Source organism: Rattus norvegicus, chromosome 1 (assembly GCF_036323735.1).
Source record: "Rattus norvegicus strain BN/NHsdMcwi chromosome 1, GRCr8, whole genome shotgun sequence".
Lineage (NCBI taxonomy): Eukaryota > Metazoa > Chordata > Mammalia > Rodentia > Muridae > Rattus > Rattus norvegicus.
This window is the reverse complement of record NC_086019.1, coordinates 147,299,747-147,321,630: the sequence shown is the minus strand read 5'-3', so window position 1 is coordinate 147,321,630 and position 21,884 is coordinate 147,299,747. Positions and strand designations below refer to the sequence as shown.

The window sequence follows — 21,884 nt, the reverse complement described above, 5'->3', positions numbered from 1 at the left end:
ACTTCCAGCCTAACAGACGTTTCAGTGAGAGACCCTGGATTAAGAGAATAAGGTGGGGGTTGGTAGAGCAGGATGCCTGATGTCATCCTCTGGCCTCTACATGCAAAAAACATCCAGAGATCCACAACAAAAGGAAGACAGGAAAAGAAAAAGAGAGAGAATACGGATTCCACTGGGAACCTAATGTGGGGCAGGCTCCCTGTTCTAAAGAGGTCAGATGTGGTCTTGTAGGAATGAAACTTGTAGGTCAGAAGGCCTGCTGTGAGAAGGCTGTATGGGCCTTATGAGCTCCCAAGTAGAGCCACTGCAGCAGGTCTCCAAGGCGGCATGCTGTGGAGCACTCACGATGGCTTTGTCTTTGGATGGTGCTTCCTCCTCTCTCTTCCAGCCCCCGGTCTCATTCCTTCTTTGCTCCCTTGTAGCTGCCTTGTCTTTCTCTGTCATCACATTCTCATTGACTTTTATACCCAACAGTGTTAAAATCATTTGAATTAAGAAATACATATTAGCTGGGCAGTGATAATGTACGCCTGTAATCCCAGCATTTGGGAGGCAGAAGCAGGTGGATCGCTATGAGTTTTGAGGGCATCCTGGTCTACATAGTAAATTCCAGATCAGTCAGGACTCATAGTGAGAGCCTGTCTCAAAAGAAAATTTAAAAAATCAAAAAGGAAAGAAAAATAAGGGAGGAAGGAAAGGAGAGAGAGAGAGAGAGAGAGAGAGAGAGAGAGAGAGAGAGAGAGAGAGAGAGATATCACACAAGTGCTGGGATAGCACACAGGTGCTGGTGTAGCGCCTTGAGATAGCGCTCCTCACACGTACTATCCTGCTTGCTGGAACCCTGTCTAAACTTGAGAAGGTCAGAGACACCAGATGTGGGCAGGTGCTGGGGGATATTTGCCATTGAAAGGAAAGAGTATGTTGGTTAAGATGGAAGGCGGATCTCCTCTCTCAAGTCCCTTGCCAGGTCCAGCCTTCCTCCCGCACACCCCTCGATGGAGTTTGCTCTCATTCCTGTCGTCTGACCAGTCTCTTCCTCCTCAGTTCCATAGTGCTCATGGCATCAAAGGGCAGATACATCACCAGAGGCCCATGGACCAGGGTGCTGGAAAAGCTTGGAGCAGACAAAGGTCTCAAGTTGAAAGGTAAGTCTGATCGGGGTCTAAATGACTCAGAACCAGGGCAGGTGGTGTGGAGAAGCCATTATCCTTGCTGTATTTGGGACATTGTTCCCCACTAGGCTTGGGTGCAGCCCCCGAACCCTCAACATGGTTAGTGGCCTTCTGGCCTGGTGCCACATGCTTATCATCCCTCACTAAAACTCATTCATTTTTCCTTACGATCAGACACTGGTAGAAAGCTGCTAGAGCTATCTGCCCCTCGTCTCCACAAGTGACCCTCTATTCAATGAAAGCATCATCAGAAACTGCCTTTGTCTGACTATTCAGCCTGGCAAGGGTCTGCATCCTCCTCACAAGTCCAGATGATGCCTGCTTTTGTAGCAGTTTGAAAAAATAATGTCTTCTAAGATAGGGAAAAAGGAGAGAATGAAATCCCAGAGACATTCCATGCTTGTTTACAGTCAAACGAGTCTTCTGTGATGAAACCCAGCCCAGGCTTCCTGGATATGCTGGATAAATCTAGCCAGATCCACGTGATGCTCATTAGTCATAGATTGGTCAGAGCAAGGCCCCAGGGAGGTATAAATGAGAGAGAGCAGACGTGTCGATGATGGTGACCATGACAGCTACTGTTTGACACCAGGCTTGCACCTTGTTGAACTTCCAATAATTGTCTCGCGCATTCACAAATAACATGGGCAGCAACGATGGCTCCCTCTGCAGAGGAGGGAGACATCTACAGTTACATAGTGAGGTGCTTGCTTCAGCTAGGATATGGACCCTTGCCCTCCTGAATCAGGTCCTGACTATCTGTCCTGATCATGCGAACATCAAAACCAGCAGCCTATCATGAAAATATTTATCCCAGGCAGCCAGAGAAAAGTCTGGAAGGATACAAGCCTGTTGTGGTAGCCAGTAGAGAAAGAGTCAAAGTCCTTTCCTGAAAACCTCAGAGCTCTTTGGGTGCTTCTATGTGTTAAATTAGGGTGCTGTTGCCAAAGCCTCAGACATATGATGAAGAATATCAAGTGGTACTTGTCCAGAGTTGATAGATGTACACTGTCCCCCCAGCCTGGCATATACTCCTGAGCATAGACATGGACCTCCATGTCACTGAAGTGCAGGGCAGAGACAGAGCATGCAGCATGGAAGCCTAAGGTCTGGACTGCTACTCAGTCCCACTCTGTGTGTCATTTGTCCTGGGACAATTCTTCCCTCCTAGAGCTGCAAAGTAACAGAGCCGAGGCTAAGATCTTGAAGACAAATGCCAGCATTCTGCAGGTGGGGTCATAGGATACAGCAACTTTCTGTTGATAGTAAGTCAGCTAGAAATCAAGCAGGAGTCCTACCAGCACTCTTCCCTCCTCAGCCCCTCTGTCCACTGCTGTGCATGGCTCTCCTGTAACATACCCTACTGAGGTGGCCATGATGCTCAAGAGTGATGCCTACAAACCCCATACAAAAAGATACCCAATCCCAGCAACAGCTGGACTGAGAGCTTGCTCTAGAGGGCCAGAGCTCAATGTCTCTAGGAAGGAATTGCCATATGGGGACAGAGGATGCTGAAGGGGAGTGCTAAGGCATAACATGCAGCAATTCTCTAAAGTTTCGTTATTTTCACCCACTTGATTCCTCACATTACAGAAAAGATGACATTTGTCGGCTTCAAAGGCAACTTTCGACCCATCTGGGTGACTCTGGAAACGGAGGACCACAAGGCCAAAATCTTCCAAGTGGTGCCCATTCCTGTGGTGAGAAAGAAGAAGTTGTAAGAAGATTTGCCACTTGGTACCACCCCAGGCTGGACCCATACAGCAACTGGGGACAGGATGGCTAGGTCCCCTCATTTTCAGCTCTGCTGGGCTAAGGGACAAATATCAGAGACCTTGGTGCTGCCACCTGCCCCTACTCAAGTCTACCTGCAGCCTCTGGGCAGTGTTGGCCGATGCTACAACCTCCTCTTGGGTGCTTCTCTCCTACCTGTACCTCAGCAGCAGGCATGGGGACCATACAAAGAGACCTGGGTTGTGCTGGCAGCAAAGGGCCATTTGGACAGGAGTCTGAACCCACCTAGGGGATGGTCTGGATAATGGGACCACTCACAGTTTTCCACAGTCACTTTCAGATTCATTAAGTGGCAGATGGAGGGGGTACCTCTTTATTCCTGTAAGCGAGGGTCTGGCTTCCTGGGTTTAGGAGCTGGAGTGCAGACAGAGCTGTCCAGTGTGGCAGACAACACTGGGGAGGAGACGGAACCCTGTCTACAGGGGATGCTTGTTCAAGAGACTTCAGCTGGCACATTGGAACAGGGACTAGGTGGCTGCTGTTTGTCCCTCCTGAGATTGTAGAATCTCTATTGTGTTTTGCTCTGTGCCTGGAGCCCATCAGTAGAAATAATCATTGTAGCTGACATCTCCACTGAGTACCCTGGATATAATAAATGGAGCGGTGAAAACTCACCCCTGGGAGTCAGCTGGTGACAGGCAGCCAGGTCTCAGCACACTCTGATACCAGGTTGAGAGCCCAGAAAGATGTGACACAGTTGAGCAGAGGTAGAGTGGAGGAGGGGAACTTCACCACACCAAGAATGTGGGGAAGGCTTCTTCTGAGAGGTGGTGGTTCTGGCAGGAGTGAAGGACAGAGATGATGGAGAGAGATGAAGTAGCCTCTGGCATGGCTCAGAAGCGAAGGCTTTCCTGCCACCACCTGCAGCATCTGAGTCATGTCAGGTCACCTCTTACCCTAAGCAGCTGACTCACTTGTGATAGAGAAGTAGAGTCTGCAAAAGAGAAATGGATTGCATTGCAATGCACAGAGCCTTATTCGGATTGGTCTCCAACCAGCTCTCTCTGACTCAGAGAGGTGGGAGTGGAGTTCACACACAGGCCTGAGGCTCTACAATGGGTCTCTAGTGCACTTCAGTCAGGAAATCTGAGCATGCTCACATCATAGTGAACCTGGAGTGTCAGAGATGGAGAGGACCTTGGGGGCCCTCAAGGGCCATCTAGTCCATCACTTTGTACCTACATCTGAGGAAAATGGTATGAACCACAGTCAGGTCTGCGAGCCCCAAGCTCTGTACCCACTGCCACACCATACTGCCTCTGTGGCTAGCCTGGGATGTCCAGTATTCCCAAGATAGCGTTTGGAAGGGAGTATAGTCCCTAGAAGGGGAGAAAAGGTCCAGAATATAATGGCCTTTTTAAAAGGGCTTTTCCTACTTGCCCCTCAGTACACACTGCCCACTCTCCTCTTGGCAGCAGCCCTGCCACTTTCTTTACACTGCCAGCCACATGTGGACATGGGCTACTCATGACTGTGGAATTCTCTTGGTGCCACCTTATTCCTCAGTGGTGCTGGTATGCCCAATGGATAGCATCAAGATATGCCAATGTGTTTTTGTTGGGCCAGTTGGTTCCTTGTGGGGATCTGAGAGTGGTTGACTCCAGTCCAGGGTCTTTCAGTTTCTATTCACTCTGTCTGAGCAAACAGCTTCAATGCCCGGATGAGTGGAAACTATCCATGCTCAGTAATCTTCTGCGACATCAGGGTTTCTCTGTGTTTCATGAATGGAATTGGTTCCCTTTCCTCCACAACCACAAACTCATTCTTTCAAAGAAGACTTGCTTTGGTCCCCTCTGTCCAGTGGTGTCAAGGAGCCTTAGTCCCAGAGTCCACTCTCCAGGTTGAGCCAACTCCCAGAGGGTCTTTCCCACTGAATGGGTCTTCCAGCTGCTGGGAAGTGGCTGTGGAGCCACGCCTCTTAAGACACAGTGGCTTCAGTTGCCAATGTCAGAGGGAAGACCTCTTCTGGGGAGATGAGTGGGGAGGGGAGGGGATAAAAGTGACCTCATGTTTTTTCTTGTGTAAGTTTCATTGAATTTTTAATGCGAGGGTCTCACACTGTGAACCACTTAAGACGCGATCACTTTCAGGTGGCCATGAATGTTGAATGTCTTTGGCTCAGTTCATTTCAGCAAATACCTATTGGAAAGTTCTCCGGGTTGTACATATGTTGAACAGTACAGTGTTCTGTACAGAAAGCGTTCTTTCCTAAAGCATCCAACAAGAGTCGATGTACAGGCATTTTCTTGGTAGCACAAGTGTCTTTCTTGCTTAGAAAGTTGCTCTTGTCCTTTCTGTTCACCAGCCTTGCCATTGAGTCAGGGGCCTTTGATTGAAAGGCCCATCTGTCCCGTTGGCTAAATAGCTGGCCCTTCCTCGTGAATTGGATGCACAGCATGTTTTGTATGTAAATGTTCCTTATAGGTGTCACCATGAACAAAGATATATTTTCTATTTATTTATTATATGTTCACTTCAAGAAGTCACTGTCAGAGAAGTGAAGAGTCATTTTAAATATTATATTAGAGGATGTCCTTTGGACTACCGGGAGGAGATGTCAGCTCTGGTTTGGAAAAATCCTGCTGTACCATATTAAACATACGAAAGATGTCATTGTCTTGTCTGCTGGTTTAATTCACTGGTACGGTGGGCCTCATTGTTAGACCAGTCATCTAGAGAAAATAAGATAAAAGTCACCTGAGTTTGCCCCACTTACTTCCTGGTCTTGTTCCCGAGAGCCACTTCCATTTCAGAACCCCCATCCCACAGGAACGCTGGGAGGAGCAGACCGCAGGGTCCTCTGGCAGAGAAGATGCTTCTCATGTGACCAAGTGACTGGGGAATCTAGGGAAGGCATCAGGGTCAGGGCTAGACGACCAACTGTCCTTCTTCCCAGATTTTGACCAGAGGACAAACTGGGACTGAGAGAGGCATGGGTATAGTGATAGAGAAACAAGTCCAACCTGAGCTCCAGACAAGGATAGGGATATAGGTGGGATGGGATAGAGAGAGGAATGAGGGAGGCTCAACTGTCAGAGCAGAGGGAGATGGTCTAGACCACTTGTGGATACTGACATTTAATTAATTTCAGAACAACTTAAAATACAATTCCATATCAGTACTGGCCACACTGGAGATGCTCCCCTTTCGTGGGAGTCTAGTGACCACCATTGTGGACTGCACGGATATAAAACATGACCACCACCGTGGGAAGGTCTTTTCTTGATACTGTCCAGAAAGCTGCTGATACTTACACATTGGTATTTTAAAAATCTATGCCCCTAGTGTAGGCAATAAAGTGTGAATGTGGGTGTATACAATTCACAGAATTAGCCCCAGGTTAGTGGTATTAAGCTGTCAGTAAATAGTTAATTAGATGATCTACCCCTGGATATACTGTATAAACAAAACAGTGGAGAATATAGGACCCAAGGCTTATGAACATGTCATCATTAAGTACAAGGGGTCATGTCTGTAATCCCAGCATTGAGGATGATGAAGCAGGAAGCTTGTGTGTTGGAGAGCAGTCTGTACTACCGACATCTTACCTATAGTTGCCTTTATAGTACCTCCTGGGTATTCCTGGAGACTGTCAGGAACAACAGAACATCCCCAGGATCCACTCTGGTCATGTATAGCTTCTTTTACTTTGAATCCTTCCAGGAGCTGCCTGGTCCTGTTTTAGGCCCATGAGATGGTCCAGTGGGTAAAGGTGCTTACCTGATGACCTCAGTTTGATCCACAATACCCGTGGGGGAAGAGAACCAACTTCTGAAAGTTGTGTTCTGACCTCTACACATATACTGTCACGCAGATAATGCACATGTTACAGACACAAAGACACATACCTAGACATACACACACAGACATAAAGACCCACAAACATATACACACTCACAGACACACACACACACAAAGACGCACAAGAGACACACACAAACAGATACACATACACACTATAATAAATAAATTTTATTTCTTAAAAACAGATCAGTCCCAGAAAAAGAAAGGAGATGGGAGAGAAAGGAAAACCAGGAAGGAGGGGGAACAGAGGAGAAACTTTAGCATCAGGAAGCAATCACATTTGTACTATGCCAGACGCCATTCACAAAAGGCAACACGAAAGAGTAAAATATGCCAGGGCCTGCCCAGGGAGGGGTGTAGCAAGATTCTTCAAACAGGGAGGAATTTTTGTCATCTAGAATCATCATGAAGGTCAATGGGTTGGGCAGGGATACCAGAGTTCACCTAGGAGTTGTGTAGGACAAAAAAAGGGGCCTTTACAGTCCGGGCAGAGGTAATAACCAGGGTTTGAAGACTTGAGGCCATCTAAGTGTATAACATACAAGAGGGAAGGTGGGAAGCTGGACAGGGCCAGGTGAATGGTGAATCTGATGATGGGATTCCGAAGATTTCTTAGCCAATGCTGTCGTCTTTCTCTCCCCCTCACTTTAGCAGGGGATTGACTGAGATAGTTTCCTATATAGAACAGTCAGTAAGAGAGAAGTAAGAGTGCTCATGTCAGATTAAAGACTTTCACAGCAAATTATTAAAATTCTCATGTGATTTGGAAATCAGTAGAGTATTGTAAATAAAGCATATTATAACACTAGCAGACAGTTTTTACATTGTTTGGCTTATTTAGAAGATAATGTGAAACACATTTTTATTTTCTAAATTGATACACATTTTTCCGTATCAACTTAGACTATTATATAACTGTACAAATCAGCTCAGCCAGTCGGTAACAAAGATACCTGAGAGAAGTGTAGAGAGGCCCTTGGTAGATGACTACCATGCCTACCTGGATCTAAAGATGCAATATATGACCAGGGTAGACCCTGAGAACCTTCGGTTGCTCCCGATATAGTCACCAGGTCCCCCACAAAGAGCAAATGTGGAGGCATTAGGTAAGCTCTTTGTCACTGTTTAAATGGAGCTGGGAGCAGGCTGACTGGCTGACTGGAGATGCACTTGATGCTACCGGCCTGGGGGAAGACATTCGGGCAGGAGACGCTCCAGGGACGAAGCAAGATGCACTGATGAAGGTGCAGAAGGACATTGCCTCCTGAGGCCCCCAGGATACAGTCTAGAGATAAAGAAGGATGTGGTAGGGGGAAACTTCCTGCAGGCTGTGAGGAGTCAGTGAGGGCGAATCACTGGAGGGAAACATGGTCTGTCTTTAAGTGGTCAGGAAGCTGAGAGCTAAGAGCATCTGCTTAAATGTACTAGCAAGCCAACCAAAGCGCTTAGGAGAGTCTGTCCTCATTACCAACAGGATAGTCTTGGCATAAAAGTGTCCTTAGGTGGCAAATGCCCACATCTCCATACCTACTATTTACTTACCTCCTGTCACAAGGTAAGCCCCAAGTGTAAAAAGCGTGTCTTTCCCCTTTTATCTCTCATTTCTCCTGGGCTTATAGATCTTTGTGTCTCCTCTACCTGGCAAATCCATCCTCCATTCTCTCTCACTTTGCTCATGAGAATCATTCTGTGGGGGCTCCACAAAGAGCCCCAGCCCGGCCCTAGGCCAAGAATCCTGGAGTTTGCAGCTTCTGTGTGCTCTGGTTTATCCCTTCCCCCCATGTGGTGGCCTCCTGCAAACAGGAGCCATCTGCCTTTCTTATCTAAGGGAGCTGTCAACTTCCAGACAGCTCTGTGTAGGGGTGTTGACTAGATTTCCCTTTTGTCACTACCAATGACACCATTATCCTACTAGCTGCCTCAAGTCCCCCACCTCATGTCCCTACACTGTAAGCTGGGAAAGTAGGAGGCTTCCTACTTTCCTCACAGCAGGAAAAGGAATGGGATGTGGGAGAGAATCATACCTCCTGAAGAAGACAGGTTTCCATGTCCACAGACTGGGTTGAGGGTGAGAAAGAGAGAGAATAGGGAAGTGGGGAGAAATGCTTCCTTGGTCCCAGAAAACACCAAGAGCATCTATCAGAATTGAAAATGCCTTCCAGAGAGCTCCCACAGCTCTGCCTGTAGCCACTGCTGAATACCAATGTCAGGAATGCAGGCTCTTGGGGCTGATGATTTAGCTGAATAGAAGTTTGGTCCTCAGCACCAAGAAAAAGAAATTCAAACTCTCAGCACCCTCTGCCATGGGCACAAAACATACTGCATTGTTTTATTTTATTTAAAAGATTTCTCTGAGGATATGGGTTGCTGTGGAAAGTGCTTATGTGTGAACAGGGGAACCTGAATGCAGATCCCAGCACCCTTGTGAAAGGCAGATGCTGGGGCTGGACAAAATGGTTTAGCTCCAGAAGGGGATTTGAACTTGTTCAGCAGCAGCCAAAATGAGTGGTGCACAATAGCTTGTAAGTCTAGCTCCAGGACATTTGATGCCCTCTGCTGGCCTCTGTAGGCACTAGCACTCGAATGCACATACACAGACACAGCACAGCACAGGCACAGGCACACAAATAATCAAAAAGAAAATAGCAGTCAGAGGACTGGGGAGATGTTTCAGTGGTTGAGTGCATGCTGCTCTTCCAAAGAACCAGAGTTCAGATTCCAGTACCCATGTTGGATAACCTACCAGTCATTACTGGTAACTCCAGCTCAGCAGGGGATTGGGAATGGGTGTTCAATGCTCACACCTTCCTTTGGCTTCTGAATGTCTGCACACATGTATCACACTGTGTGCTGGCTAGGTTTATATCAACTTGATACAAGCTAGAGTCACCAGAGAAAATGAAACCCCAAATGAGAAATACCTCCATAAGAATAGGTCATAGTGGGTTGGGGATTTAGCTCAGTGGTAGAGCGCTTGCCTAGAAAGCGCAAGGCCCTGGGTTCGGTCCCCAGCTCCGAAAAAGAAAAGAAAAGAAAAGAAAAAAAAAGAATAGGTCATAGGTAACCCTGTAGAGAATTTTCTTAATTAGTGATCAATGAGGGAAGAGTCCAGTCCATTGTGGGTGAGGCCACTCCAGGCTGGTAGTTCTGCGTTCTATAAGAAAGCAGGCTGAGCAAGCCATGAAGAGCAAGTCAGTAAGCAGCACCCGTCCATGGCTTCTGCATCAACTCCTGCCTCCAGGTTCCTGGCTGCCTGAGTTCCTGTCCTCATTGCTTTCTATGGAAGTGTGAGTGAAATAAACCCTTTCCTCCCTAAGTTGCTTTTGATATTTCAACACAGCAGTAGTTACCCTAAGATATACATACATACATACATACATACATACATACATACATACATACATATGCAATAGAATAAAATAAATCTACTTCATTATTTAATTATCTGTGAGGGTGTGTGTTATGTGCACATGAGTACTCAAAAGGCAAGAAGATTTCAGAGTCCCCTGAAACTGGAGTTACAGGCTGTTATAAGACACTTAATATGGGGGCTGTGAAGTGAATTAGGTTCTCTGCAAGCACAGTACATGTGTTTAACCACTGAGTGATCTCTCCAGTTCCACATGCTGCATTTTAAATGAGCCCCAGAACAGTTGTAGGCATGGTCAGATGTAATAAGCATGATCCTGAGAGTCTCTTAGAGCCTAGGAGGCAGGCTTGCCATGAGTGAGATAAATGGGCTCCTTAACCATGATGACACCAAGGCTAAAGAATCAGAAGCTATCCAGTTGCTCCCCTACTGTCAACCAGCCCCTCTCTCCTGTCCCAGGACTCCAACTCACTAAATTAATAATGAAAAGGAACCAACCAGTCTAAAAAATATATTAGATACCACTCAGAAAAAGAGCAAAAGAAAATAGGTCTGGAATCTAAGACTTGAGAGGAATGGGCTGCTCGTCCTGAAAAGTTGCCATGGAGGTGATCTCTAAGCCAGATGTCACAGTACTAAGAATTCTAGAATGGGGGAGAGGTGCCAGAAGAGCTGGCAGCAAGGCCTGAAATGACAGAGATATGGAAAAAGCTTTGCCTGTATCAGCCCAGCCTGAGGACAAGGCCAGGGTAACCGGGAGCTAATGAGAGTCTTCAGAGAAGAAGGCTGGGTTTCTGTAAGACACTCCTGATGCAAACAGGCAGGGGGGAGGAGCAGGTAGGAGAAGCTGTGCAGACACTCCTGCTTCCCCATGGGAGGAAAACTATGTTGTCCTAGACATTGATCGGTCTGTAATTACAGGGTTAAGAATGCAAACAAAAACTAATGATGATAATTAGTCCTACTCAGAATAAGACGTCTCCTTCCTAAACCACTGCGGAAGATAAAAGCAAACCAAACACAGTCTGCTCAGAAAGGGAACGGGAAAGTCACCATGAGAAACTACGGATGACCTCATGGCATGTGGGCAGTGGGCAGAAGGTGGCATGTGGGCAGTGGGCAGAAGGGATGCAACCCCAGCAGCAGCCCCAACAGCACAAAAGCAAGCTGCCCTGTGAACAAAGATCAGAGACAACCGAGAAAGGGAATTAAGTTATTTGCTTGCTACTGGATTATTACTTTGAATGTTGGTTATCATGTCAGCTTTGAGAGACCATTTTTATCTCCCTGTGATTAATCTTCTGTGACTTCAAGACACTCCATACCTCCTACACCCACTTTGGGCACCCACATGTACACGCGTGCACACACACACACACACACACACACACGTGTACATACACACAGCACATGTAGCACATACATGCCCACAGCACATGCTGCAGTTATATTTATATATACACACACGCATATATGTATACACACACTTGCAGTACACAAATATACGCATATGCACAGACACATACATATAAGTCCATGAGCTTACTGGTCTGGAGGATAGTGGACATGCAAAGAGAAAACTGGAGGCCCATCAGACCCTTCTGCTGCCTTGGGTAGGGGAGATCTATAAGGTGCCTCCACTAAGGGAGTCCAAAGAAGGCAGAGGTGAGAGTTCCCTTGAAGCATGGGATGGCAAAGGTCAGCCCCTAGAGAACACACGTCTGCCTTTGGCCAGCAGGGTGAGTAAGGAATCCTATGAGCCCTGCACCCAGGGGGAAGTTAGTCTGGCTACACTGTGTACAAAACTGGAGGGTCAGTCCCAGATGACTGAAGGATCGAAGCAGGATTCTTGTCTCAGAAAGTACAGGAGGAAGGGATTCCATCAGTATTCAACTGGAAAATCTTGGCTGAGATCACAGTAAGGGGTGCCTCACAATGGTCTAAATCTAAATGACTAAATGGCAGTGAGTCGACCCAGCCCTTGCCACAACACAGGACACTTAGAAGCACTTTACAGCACCTTCTACTGAAGACTTCCTAAGCTTTTTCCTCCATTCTTCCCTGTGTGCCCAGCCCATCAACAATAGAGGATATGGGAGAAGAGAAGGAAAGCAATAGAGAAGAGGAGTGACTGCCTCACTCTCTCCTGTGGGTGGTCAGGAGGCCAAGGAAGGAGAGCAGGAGAAATGGATAGGCAGAAGGAAGCCTGGGTTGTACCACTTCTGTTTCTACAGAGCAAATTCTTCTACCATAGGAAGCACAAGCTATAACAGCTGAACAGCCAGATTGCAAAATTCCTACTTAACAACTGTTTACAAGTTGGTACTAGCTGGCCAGTCATCAAGAAAGCTTGAGTTAACAGAGGTGTGCTTGACCACTATCTTAGGGTTTTACTGCTGTGAGCAGATACCATGACCAAGGCAACTCTTAAAAAGACAACATTTAACTGGGGCTGACTTACAGGTTCAAAGGTTTAGTCCATTATCAAGATAGGAACATGGCAGCATCCAGGCAGGCATGGTGCGGGAGGAGCTGAGAGTTCTACATCTTCATCTGAAGACTACTAGGAGAATACTGGCTTCCAGGCAGCTAGGATGAGGGTCTTAAAGCCCACGCCCACAGTGACACACATATTCTAACAAAACCACTCCTACTTCAACAGGGCCACATCTTCTAATAGTGCCTGCCACTCCCTGGGCCAAGCATATACCAACCATCACAAACACAGCTTGAGAAAAATGGGAATATCTGCCTGTGCCTATCAGATCAACCCATGCAGCCAAGTGACCACACAAACCACAGGGGACTGCAAGAATTCATACTCTAGGAAAGAACTAAGTCTCAAAGATGGGATTCTGTTCATGTATGTGTGTTAACTTGGCTTAGGTTTGCATATAGCCTAGGCTGGCCTTAAACTCAGAATGTAGCTAAGGATAACCTTGAGTTTCTCATTCTCCTGCCTCTACCTTCCAAGTTCTAGGATTACAGGTGTGCACCACCACACTAAGATCTATGTGCATCTTCTACATCGATTGGCTTTTCTTCATCTTCTAAAGTGAATTATTTAGTTGAATGACGATAACTTCTGGGATAGAGCAATAGCTAATCTTGGTTGTGGACAAATCATGGAATTAACTAAAACCCAAGCAGCTGGGCACACTTGTGCAGGATTTTTCTTGGTTGGATTGCTTGAGGTGGAAGACGTGTTACATATTAGTTGTTCAGTCCACTAGACTAATGTATATTCTGTCAGTTTTGTTCCTTAGAGACCCTGACTAACACAGATGGGTAATGTCCTCCTAAACACAGCACCAATAGTGTGTATCATCAAGACTCGCTGACACAGAACTAAAGAGGCGACTCAGTGGTTAAGAACACTTGCTGCTCTTCCCCAGAGTCCTTGAGTTTGGGTCCCAGCATCCATGTTAGGCAGCTCAGAACTATCTATAACTCCAGCTCCAGGATGCACACACTCTCATGATGGCAAATACCTATACATAATCTGTAAATGATTTATTTATTTACAAAACTGGGTGATACGACTATGTCAAATTATTGAAACTAAATAATACTGAAAATAAATGCACTGAGGAAATTAGTTAAAATGTATATCCTAGGTAAGAGATGAATGCTTTGAATGCCTGCTGCTCTGATTGTCCTTTTCCTACCCCAGTATTTTATTCAGCTCCTTGGTGGTTCGTGAAATATCTGAGACAGTGAACATCTTTGGACCTAAGCTGTATCACCTTGGGATAAATCCCCAGATAAGTAAATAGGAGGGCAAAGAAAAAGACTATTTTCTGTAACATTGATTTATAATGCTAAATTCAATCTAAATGGGTTATTTCTACTTTTCAAAGACTTTTGTCCTGGAAACACTTTAAATGACTACATAAAAAAGTATCATCAGTCACTACAATCCACAGACCCAAAGAAGTCAAATAACAAGGAGGGCCAAGGAAGGATGCTTAAATTTTTCTCAGAAGAGGAAATCAAATAAATATTGGAGGTAGAGGGAGGGAGGAAGGGAATTGGGTAGGAGAGGGGATGAGGAGGAAAGGGGGCAATCAGGGGAGAGAGAGCAGTGGTGAGAAACAGAAATTCACAGTGGGCAGTGGGGTAAGGGCATCTCTAGAATATGCCAGAAACCTGTGATGGGGGAAGCCCCAAGGTGTCTATGGGGGTGACTAGCTGAAACTTCTAGCAGTGGGGGATTTGAATCCTGAAGTGAGCACTTCCTGTAGTCAGGCAGGACTCTCAGTGGAAGGATAAGGCCAGCAACCCACCCACAAAACATACCTTTGACCCAAAAATCTGTCTTGCCTACAAGATGTGCTGGGACAGAGAACAGAGATAAAGGAAATGACCAACCAATGACTGCTGACTCCCACCCCATGGGCAAGAACCAACCCTGACATTATTAATGACACTTTTTTAGGCTTGCAGACAGGAGCCTAGCATAACTGTCCTCTGAGAGGTTCTACCCAACAGTCAGTGAAAAGAGATACAGAGACCCACAGCCAAACATTAGGTTGAGCTCGGAGAGTCTTATGGAAGGTTAGAAGAAGGATTGGGAGATTTGAAGAAGACAGGGACTCCACAGGAAATCCAACTAAGCTGGACCCTTGGGGGTTTCCAGAGACTGAACCATCAACCAAGGAGTGAGCATGGGTTGGGCCTAGGCATATGCAACAGATCTGCAGCTTGGTTTCATGCGGGTTCCCCAACGGGAGCAGAGGATGTTCCAGAATCTGTTGCCCGACTTGATTCAGTTCCCCTAGTGGGGCTGTCTTATTTGGCCTCAGTAGGAGAGGATTCACCTAGTCCTGTCGTAGTTTTATGTGAGGGGAGGGAGGCTGTGTGGAGGTGGGAGTGATCCAAAGGTGGGCGTGGGCTTCCCTTCTCAGATGAGGAGGGGGGGGAACGTGGGGAGGATATTTGTGAGGGGGGACTAAGAGGAGAGGCAGGCTGATGTTGGGATATAAGGTGAACAAATACATTTAAAATTTTTTTAAAGCTAAATAATAAATTTAATAGAACTGGGGAAAAAATCCTGTGAATTGCCATGGGTGATAGGTGTTCTGATGTCAGCTTTAATTGTCACCAATATTTCAGTGATCACTTGACTCTTCAGTTGGGAGGGGTGCTGATCTCTGACCACTATTCAAACTATTTCACGATGTGCATGACCATGTAAAACACGGCACCATATGTTCTTTTCTTAAGTCCTTTGTATCACTGAAGCATGTTCTTTGGAGCCAAAATCTGCATGCTTTTTGATACAGTTCTTATACAGCACCGAAATGCTCTGCAGAAAAGTTGCTCCAAGTGATTCTTCCAACACCACTGCCCAGGAGTGTCTAGTTCTTCCTCTTTTTGTTCCAAGTGTTTATTTTCTAGCTCTTTTTACAGCCCTCTTGTTTAATAATCTAATAGATGCATCTTGCTGTTCTTTCCCATCATATCTTGTAATTACAGAAGACACAGACACATGGAATTTTAACACATTTGCCCTTGTGTGAACTGGCCACTTCTATTAATTTTAGTGGTTTATTTGTTTGTTTGTTTCTTTTTTAAATCTTACTGCTTTGTAGGAAATATTTATATATTAAAAATATCAAGAGTGTCTAATAGTCCTAGCCACATGGGAAGTCAAGAGAGGAGGTGGAAACAGGAGCTCCTAAGCTTAAAATCAACCGGGGCAATATAGGGAGACCCTGTCTCAAGAAACAGGAAGGGGGAGAGGGAAATGCTGTATAGAGGTGGAACTTTAGGGAAGAGACTAGACTAAGCCATTAGGATGCAACCTCTATAGTTTGTGGCCGGTTTTTAAGGCTTTTTTGAGGAAAGAGACCAAGTGAGCCCAGGTGCCGCATTTTTCTAAAGGGTTTGTAAATAACACTCAACTCGTCGGACCAATCGTACACCTGTAAGGTGGGAAAGTCACAGAACATCCCAGACTGAAAGAGTTCTGCTGGCCCAGTATTCCTCACGTTAGGGATGTTCGCTATGTGAACGCATACACACACCCAAGCTCACATGCACATTTACACACACATACCCAGTGACACAAGGTGTTAGTTACTAATCTGTTGTGGCGATAAAATGTTCTTACCAAAGCAACTTAGGGAAGAAAGGGAAGGAAGCAGGAGTAGGAAGAAGACAGATCACATTTCATTGGAGTGGGTGTGGGGAGTCAGGAAATAGGGTAAGACTCTCTCTTGCAGCTTGGTGCTCATACCTGCTTTATTCTGGTCTTGGTGGTGGCTGTTCTGGGAAATCCCCTCCCCACACATCCTTGGCACAGTCTCTCATGAGTTGGCATCTCAGTTCTGTCTCCCTGCCCCAATCTTAGCTGGGTGACAGTTGGTAGGAAATTTCCCCTGCCCTCCCTGGAATAACCCCTCTCCCCAGGGCTGCCGCTCAGCCCTATTCCCCGCAGCCTCTGTGCACTCTAGTGGACTGACTTGACTCAGGCCTCTTCTTACACCTGTTGTCTCTGCCCCAGAGCTTTGTACCTTCTCCTCCTTCACTGTGCATCCCAAAAAAACGCTAAAGAAGTAGGCTCAATGTGGCAAACTGCTGTCGAGGTGGCTCAGTGGTTACGAGCACTGACTGCTTTTCCAGAGAACCCAAGTTCTGTTCCTAGTGCCCTCATGGTGGCTCACAAGTTTATCACTCCAGTTACAGATGCACCAATGACTTCTTCTGATGTCTGTGGACACCAGGCAGGCAAAACATTCACACATACAAAATAAAAAGAAACAAGTCCTTAAAAAAGAAAAAAGAAAAAAAAAAACTGGCAAACTCCTCTCCTGTAGGCTATACCTTTGGAGAAACTCCAGCTGAGGCCGAGACGGGACACATTCTGGCCCAGAAAGCATTGTGACATGTATTGTCAAGAAGAGCTAAAGACAGAAATCTCCATCCTCACCCTGCAGGGGTTCAAACACAGGAACACAGGTCTCAGGGGATTCACAATGAAGGGCTGTTCTAGAGAACTCAGGGACCTGCATGCATTGGGATAAGGGACTCAGGGGTGCATGCATTGGGATGAGGGACCCCTTTGTGACATTTTTTTCTGAGATATAAATCTCAAGCCAGGGGACCAGTCATCCCTGCTCATAGACGAGTAATCTGTAGAGCTTTAGCAATGGACAGCCAATCACTAGCTTTGGGGCTTAAGTGATGAGAGCATCAAAGTGGCCTCAGTGTGTCAGATCTGGCCAGAATCTCCCTCCCCATGAGAAGACCATAGGCTGGCATAAGCAGACTCGGACATTTCCAGCAACCTACTTGTGACGGCCCCTCAGACCCAAAGCCAGGCCCTAATAATCCCTTTGATTCAGGAATGTCACCTGGGAGACCTTGGGAGACTCCTGGAGAGAGGGAGAAAGAGAACAAAGCATTCTGGGTTTGGTGGTGAGCATCTAACAGGGATCTGGCAAGTGGGCCACTGAGGTCCAGAGTGTTCAGAAACCCCTGGTTTGTGGGAATTTAGCAAGCTCTCTGGAGATGCTGCCAGTGTCCCAGATGACAGTTCCTATCTCCTGAGATTGGAACCCAGGAGAAAGGACTTTTGAGTCTCTGGTTTTATAGCACTGGAGGGAACCTTTTAAAGATCTGGCCACTGGAAATGTCTCTGTGTCAGGAAGTGCCCCAGTCAGCCTGTACCCTCCTGTTAGTCAAGAGGAACTCTGGGACTCTGCCCTAACCTGCTTCCTAAAGCAAAACCATCTCATGTGGGGTGAAGGCCACTGCCTCAGGCTCAACCAAGCACCACAGTGGCAAGTAGAGCTGTCTAGAACAAAGCTGTGTCATACACACTGGGAGGTGGCCGTCCTTCTTCTAGAACCACCTGTGACTAAGCAGTTTTCCATCCCAGCTGTCTTCAGGCTTCAGAAGCACAGTGGCTTCTGAAGGGAAATCCTGGCCCCCTCTCTTAGTCAGGGTTTCTATTGCTGTGATGAAACACCATGACCAAAAGACCAAGTTGGGGAGGAACGAGTTTATTTAGCATACACTTCCACAGCATTGAAGGAAGTCAGGACTGGACCGAAACAGGGCAGGAGCCTGGAGGCAGGAACTGATGCAGAAGCCATGGAGGGATGCTGCTTAATGACTTGTTCATCCTGACTTACTGAGCCTAGGACTCTGGACTACCAGTCCGTCGATGGAGCCACTCACAATGGGCAGAGACCTCCCCCATTAATCATTAATTTAAAAAAATGCCCTCTAGCCCAATGTTCTGGAGGCATTTTCTCAGTAGAGGTTCCTTCCCTCCTCTCAGATAATTCTAGCTTGTGTCAAGTTGACATAAGATCAGCCAGCACACACTCCAAAGGAAACGCTGCAGAGGGAAGGCTATGCCTGGGAAATTTAAATTGAATGTAATTCTTGTATGCCTCTGTGTATATAGCTATCATAAAAAACAGAAACAAAACAAAACATGGAAAACAATCAAAATCAGGGTTTGATTGCTGTGAAGAGACACCATGACCATAGCAATTCTTATAAGAGGAAGAATTGAATTGGGGATGGCTTATGGGTTCAGAGTTTTAGGCTGTTATTGTCATGGTGGGAAACACGGTGTCATGCAGGCCGACATGGTGCTGAAGAAGGAGCCGAGACTTCCACATCTGGATCTCCAAGCAGCAGGAAGAGAGCGAGACAGTAGGCCTGGTTAGGGCTTCTGACACCCAAAGCCTGCCCCAGTGACATACTTCCTCCAACAAGGCCACACTTCCTAACCTCTCAAGTAGCACCACTGTCTAATAACTCACCATTCTAATATTTGGGCCTGTTGGGGCCATCTCTATTCAAACCACCACAGAAGCTGTGACGGTAGTAAGCATTTGAGTGGGTTAGCTCACTTGACCCTTACAACACTTCTCCAAGGTGGGAAGTTGCATCGGTGCTTAGTGGACATAGGCAAGGGCCTCAGGGACTTGCCCAGTGTGGTCAGGCTGAAGGCAGAGCTTTAGAAGGTCTAAAGACTTGAGGGAGAGAAGAGAGGTGAGGATTAAAGGCCTATGCAGAGTAGGTAAAGCACATTGTATAGAGCAGAATGTCATGTCATGCAATGAAGTTTGCAAATACCAGAAGGAAGGGACCTCTCTGCTTTGTTCATATCCACCCCCATCACCCTTAAGATCCCCTGGATCAGTGGTGTTCAGCTCTTAGTCAGGGAGTGTCTGCAGAGAAGCCCATGGAACAGGACCTGGAGGCAAATTGAAGGAACTAAGGCAGGCTTCAGAGTCCAAACACATGAGTTCAAACCTCACCTCTGTCACTGCTTTGGGGTTGGACTTTGAGAAATTCTGTACTTCTTTGGACTGTGGCTTCCCTCTGGGTAAGTAATCTATATATGACTATCACATAGGGCCGCTGAGAATGATATAAATTATTTAAAGATGCATTAGGTGCTCACATGCCACGGTGCTTGTATGCAAGTAAACATCAAGTTTTAGTAGTTGGTCCTCCCCTTCCACCTAGTGAATTCTGAGGTCAAACTCAGGTTATCATGGCTTCAGGTTTCTTTATTCACCAGTCTCCCTAACCTAAATTAATATACGTTACATTAAAGGATGCACAGGGGTCAAATGATCACTTATATTTCAAAGAGAAATTGATGTACAGTGGTGTATTTTCCCAAAACATGAGTCTGACTGAGCAATGAGTAATAACTGAAGAATTCCCACCAAAGGACCTCAGTGAAAAAAGCCAAGAAGAGTTGGAGGAACAGCAAGGCACAGCAGGTCTCTGCTGCCCCCTAGTGGGAACCACTCAGATTTCAAATCGATTCCTCAATGAGAAGACTCTTGAGAGCTATAGCAAAGGACTTCTTCCCAAGAGCTCTCTTGCTTTTTAGGACCATACAGAGGAGAGGACATAAATTTTTACATTATTGGACAGGGCTTTTTTTCTTTTTCTTCCTTTTTTTTTTTTGAAATGAGGTCCTTGACCTTACACTTCTATGGTCTCAGCCTCTCAAAGTGCGTGGACTTCAAGTGTGCTCCACCACCTCTGATTGATAGGAGCCTCGAGAAGGAGGCGGGGCACTCACTGCCTGTTATATGACGGGGCAAGTCCCACTAGCCTACATTTTAAACTCCCATTTTACCTGCAGGATTGTCGTGAGCATGCGCATAATCTCTAAAGCCTAGCCTATGCTCACAGCTGCGCACAGCTCCACAACGGAACTCCTTGGAAAGCCAACCCAGTATTACCAGTTCTTCAGAGCCTTTTCCTCTTAGACTCTGTAAGAGAAAACTACAGTCTGGTAATATGAAGATAATAAAACCGGGTTTTAATTGGGAGCTCTTGCAACAGAAGAGCGTTCTGAACACACCATGAACTGTTGGGCTTTGTAGCTGAGGCAGGTTAGAAACAGTGGATGGATGAAGATAGCAGATACACCAGGGGTGAGGGGATTCTGGCCAAACTGGCTAACTGGGTTCTTGCTAAAACATCATGTCAGGAGTGGCAAGGAGGGAAAACATAAGATATGCTACCTTTCTTATTTCTCTTCATTGTGACAGAACACAGGGCATAAAGCAGTATAAGCAGTTTGTCTTCCTCACGGCTTCGATCCCGCGTTGCTTGGTCCCATGCACTAAGGCAGTGCAAGCATGTGGAGGAGGAGACTGTTCATAGAAATGGAAACAGGGAGGAAGGGGTTGGGGACCAGATATAGCCCTCAAAGGCACACCTCCGAGTGAGTTTGCTCCAACTGGGCCCTATCTTCTAAATTTTCCAGAACATTCCAAATATTTCCAAAATAGTACTACCAGCTGGGACTATGCATTGACACATAACCCAAAAGACATTTCACATTGAACCATAATCTATATGAAGTGTGATATCATGGATAGGAGATTCTAGGAGAACTCACTTGACAGGATTCTTGCCAAACTGGACAATTTAAGTTTGCCAAAGATGGATGCTGAAGGCTGGAGCTTAGTGGGCTTGAAGGAGCCTGACTGAAGTTTGATCAAGGAGGAGAATCTCTCAGATTCCATCCTAAAGGATTCAAATCTTCCAGCCCTTTCAGATTCCTTATAGGGTCCCATTTTAACAAGTCTCACAGTCAGGAGCTGGTGCCCCGCCGATGTACAAGAATGACTAGGCACATTGCATCATGTCAGAGATAAGAAAGGCCCCGGACTCCTGCAAAACTTCAGTCAGAAGCCAACCATGGTGATCCACACCTATAATCTCAGCATTTGGTAGACTGAGGCCAGGGGATTTTGAGTTCAAACCTAGCCTGGATTACACAGCAGTAACTGGTCTCAAAAGCAAAATCAAACTTCAGTCATAAACCAGTTTAACAAGAATCTCCTCTTCCTTGATAGACAATCAAGTTCATCTTAGCCATTGCCACTCAGACCGTACGTACACTCTGCCCTTGGTTATAAATCTCCAGCTGTGTTCACTGCATTCTCAGTTGAGCCCTCTCTTTCTCTTGTCAAAGGGGCAGTAAAGGCTCTCTCTCTCTCTCTCTCTCTCTCTCTCTCTCTCATTTCTTTTTCTGGAGACAGATCTCAGATCTCATGTGCTGTCATCTGGTTTTGAAATGTCTGTGTAGCTGAGGATGACCTTAAACTTCTGATCTTTCTGTCTCTACTTCCTACTTGGCAGGGATTATGGGCATGTGAAACCACCACCCACCCCACCCCCCCCGTTCTGTAGTGCTGGGACTCAAACTCTGTCCATGCTAGTTACTTTTCTGTTGCCTCAATAAA

The 21,884-nt window shown here is 46.3% G+C and overlaps 1 protein-coding gene and 1 long non-coding RNA gene across 4 annotated transcripts in view; both read left to right on the top strand.

The window, feature by feature from the left end:
* The window catches only part of Cemip (cell migration inducing hyaluronidase 1), a 155,501-nt gene extending 149,922 nt beyond the window's left edge, over positions 1-5,579 (top strand). For all 3 annotated transcript variants that reach the window (XM_063262728.1, XM_063262727.1, NM_001427855.1), the window contains 2 exons: positions 1,045-1,145; positions 2,766-5,579. In XM_063262728.1, the coding sequence (XP_063118798.1) occupies positions 1,045-1,145; positions 2,766-2,893 (229 nt within the window). In that variant the 3' untranslated portion in view covers positions 2,894-5,579. The remainder of the gene's footprint in view (positions 1-1,044; positions 1,146-2,765) is intronic.
* Positions 5,580-10,786: 5,207 nt separating this feature from the next.
* Positions 10,787-13,999, top strand: LOC134485147 (uncharacterized). The gene is made up of 2 exons (XR_010063097.1): positions 10,787-10,977; positions 13,814-13,999. It is a non-coding gene; the product is annotated as an uncharacterized LOC134485147 (long non-coding RNA).
* Positions 14,000-21,884: the final 7,885 nt, after the last annotated feature.